The sequence below is a fragment of the Antechinus flavipes genome, chromosome 2 (genome assembly GCF_016432865.1).
Source record: "Antechinus flavipes isolate AdamAnt ecotype Samford, QLD, Australia chromosome 2, AdamAnt_v2, whole genome shotgun sequence".
Lineage (NCBI taxonomy): Eukaryota > Metazoa > Chordata > Mammalia > Dasyuromorphia > Dasyuridae > Antechinus > Antechinus flavipes.
The window spans coordinates 39,086,733-39,090,044 of NC_067399.1; the positions used below are offsets into that span (position 1 = coordinate 39,086,733).

The 3,312-nt window shown below is 42.6% G+C and overlaps 1 protein-coding gene across 1 annotated transcript; it reads right to left on the reverse strand.

Moving 5' to 3' along the window:
* Nucleotides 1-888: 888 nt before the first annotated feature.
* On the reverse strand, nucleotides 889-2,658 carry IL36RN (interleukin 36 receptor antagonist). The gene is made up of 3 exons (XM_051973525.1): nucleotides 2,646-2,658; nucleotides 1,449-1,576; nucleotides 889-1,155 (listed from the first exon to the last, which is right to left on the reverse strand). The coding sequence occupies exons 1-3, from the start codon at nucleotides 2,656-2,658 to the stop codon at nucleotides 889-891; spliced, it is 408 nt and encodes a 135-aa protein (XP_051829485.1).
* Nucleotides 2,659-3,312: the final 654 nt, after the last annotated feature.

Sequence of the window (3,312 nt, forward strand, 5' to 3'; positions counted from 1 at the left end):
GTTTCAACACATGGGGAGCATTTAAGTTCCCAAATGCTATATGTTGTCTATTATGTGGGCATCTGGTCTTTAAGAACCAATTTGTGAAGAATATTATGTGGTCTAGGGGCAGGAGAGTTATTCACAGCTATAGCTGTTCATTAAACTAGTGCTCTCCTAATTTGATGTGACACAGTAATGCTCAAGGAGCCCCTGATTTCCTGCATGTTAAGACTGGTTTGGGAAGTGAAAAGACCACGGGGAACCCATCTTTCAGGGGGATAAGTTGGAGGAATTGCCACTGCCTGGTCAATATTTAGAAAATGGATGGTCACCATGTGCTCATCCCTTATGAAGAAGGGAGAGTGGATGAAACCTCAGTTTGTCTCTTTCATCACTTGGGTCAGAGATCCAAGAGGTGAATTTAGATGGGAGTTATGAGTGTTTTTTGGGGGAGATGGGTGGACTTCCTAATAATTCATAATAATAAAATGAACCATTTTGAAAATGGTGGGTTCCCCCTGCTAGGACTTCAAGAATAGATTAGATGATGACTTGTCAGATGTTATATTAGGGATTCTTTTCATTCATATTTAAGAATAACAATAGAACAACGGTAATAGCAGCTTGTATTTACATAATTCTTTAAGGTTTGCAAAATGCTTTACAAATATTATCTCTTTTATCCTCATAACAACCCTGGAAGATAGGTGCTATTATCCCCATTTTACAGATGAGAAACTGAGGGAGAGGTTAAATGACTTGCCCAGGGTCACATAGCTTATGAATGTCTCAAGTGAGATTTGAATTCAGGTTTTTCTGATTTTTAGGTTCAGTGATAGCGGCTGAGGTTCTTTATTGTCTCTCAAATTCTATGATCCAAAGGAAAAAGAAGCTGAGAGCCAGAGGCTAGACAGAACCATCTCTCCAACGGGTTGCTAAGCGGAAGTTAAACATTGTGTAGAACGGCTGGAAATAGAAGTCAGTGATGACTGATTCTGATTCCTCAGGATGGTTAGTGAGGGCGATGGGCTGGTTCTCCTCAAGACTGCTGCAGATGAACCAGCCTGGGTACATGGCTGACTCTAGTTTAAAGCTGGTTCCAGGGTTCCGCAAATAGAAGGTGAAGTTCTTGAATTCCTCTTTGCTGTGATGAAGATCCATGATGTTCTTTTCCTTAGGGTAGAGAGGCAAGAACAGTGAAGAGAGGCGAAGGCAGGGGATATAGACTTTATCTTCTATACCTACTGACCTCCCTGAGGATTGAAGGGATCACTGAAGGATTCCCTGGAGGAAGTAAACTTCAAAGACATCTAGAAGTTGCCATAGCCTTCCCTACTTCCTTCCCCAGCACTCACCCTTAGTTAAATGAGGGGCAAATCATAAAGGACTGCTGCTGTCCTGGGTCCTGATCCAGTGCTATGTTATAAGAGTCAGGCATTCCAGAGGCAAAGCAGATCAGAACTTACCTCTAGCTGAAGAAAAGGCTGCTGAGCCATCCCAATTGACAGACACAGATATCCTTTGTTAATGCCCAGGATAACTGGGATCTGTTCGGCATCCAGAGACCAATTGGGGACCACGCTGATCTCTTCATCTAGAAGAAGGAAGCAGTTGAGAAAAAAAGAACCTTCTCTTCTAACTTTTTTTCTTTCTTTTTTGCTGAGGCAATTGGGGTTAAGTGACTTCCTAAGCTAGTCACAGCTAGGAAGTATTAAGTGTCTAAGACCAGATTTGAATTCAGGTCCTCCTGACTTCAAGGCTGGTGCTCTATCCACTATGTTACCTAGCTACCCTCCTTCTAACTTTCTTAACCTGTGCGTGAGCCGGGAGGATCAGGACACCTGAGTGCCTATCTGCAACACTGGGAGATCTGCAACACTGCCTGATTGGAATGTGTAATGGGCTGAGGCTTGAGTTGATGCACTGAGGTCCCAAGCACATGAGGCTATATAGTAATTGGGCCATACTCTATTAATATATAAGCTTGGAGAAAGAATGGCCCCCGCCCACTCTTTGTGCAAGTCTGATGTGTTGATTAGGAAATGATGATTCTGTTGGATGGGAGGCAGGGGAGTGAAAAAGGAAGGGGAGGAGAGCTCAGACCTCTCTCTCTGCTAGTTGGCTTCCTGTCGCAGCTGCCCATATTGCTATCGCAATCCTTCTTTCCCATATTGCTATTGCAATCTTTTTTCACCTCTTCACTTCAATAAAGACTGAAGATTTTTTCCCTTAACCTGAGTTCCTGACTCCAGCTGATTTTAAATACGCGGTCATTATAGGAATGAATGAATGTCCCCTCACTAACTGTCCATGGAATGAGACCTCATTTAATCTGGCTGAACAACAGGACAAAAAAAGTGCTGGTTGGAGTCATTTGAATCAGGGAAGTAGAATATCCTTCCATCAAGGAAGAATAGTGTTGTACTAAAGGACCTTTCCTTTTTTTGAGTACCACCCACTTATTCATTGTTTGGCTAATTTTGGGTTTTTGTCAGGTGTTGATCTTGGAATTGTATGATCTGATTTCAAATTTCAGCTATGACACATACAACCGACTTGATTTTGGGCAAGTCCCCTAACTTCTTTGCTAGAAAAGGAATGGATTGGACTAGATATCTAGATCTGGGCGTCTTTAATCCTCTGGTTCCATGTTGAAGACACACCATGGTGTCCCATCTCTTCAATATCAGTGAAAAGATACTTGCTCCCTAAGAAAGTTCTCTTTTTCCTGAGTATCTCTCCTAACCCCTCCTCTCTTTCCTCCCTTCTCTCTCCCTCTTCCTCCCTCCCCCCCCCCCCCACATACATTAGCCTGCCATGGTGTCTGGACACTATGAAAATACAAATACATTAAAGGAGAAAAACATTATCCTTAAAGGGATTATTTATCCACATAACTTTCTTGCCTGACAGCTTGACAAGAGAGAATGAGACATATAATGGGTAAGTTTCAAAGTGGGAGAAGAAAGAAAGGAAGGCCTGAAGTGTACATCCTTATTGCTTCCCATAAAGCCCTGAATTACCCAGAGTGACCAAGAATACACCAGATATCTGGATGAGCAAATGATACAAGAGGCCAGAGACACAGAAAATAAAACTCTGCCTTTTTCTCAAGGCAAAAATGTACTTGTCTTGGTCAGTTATATTCTCTCTTTCCAGAGGACATGACTGCTTGTCCTCCGAAACATTGGGAGACCAGTGCCTGCATAGGGCAGGACTATGCCCCACTATAGTCCTAAAGGGCTGATCCATATTAGCTAGTGGAGAAGCAAAGACCTCACTACCAATCTCTTTTCCCAGTGTGAGAGATAAAGTAAGCTTAAGTTTCCA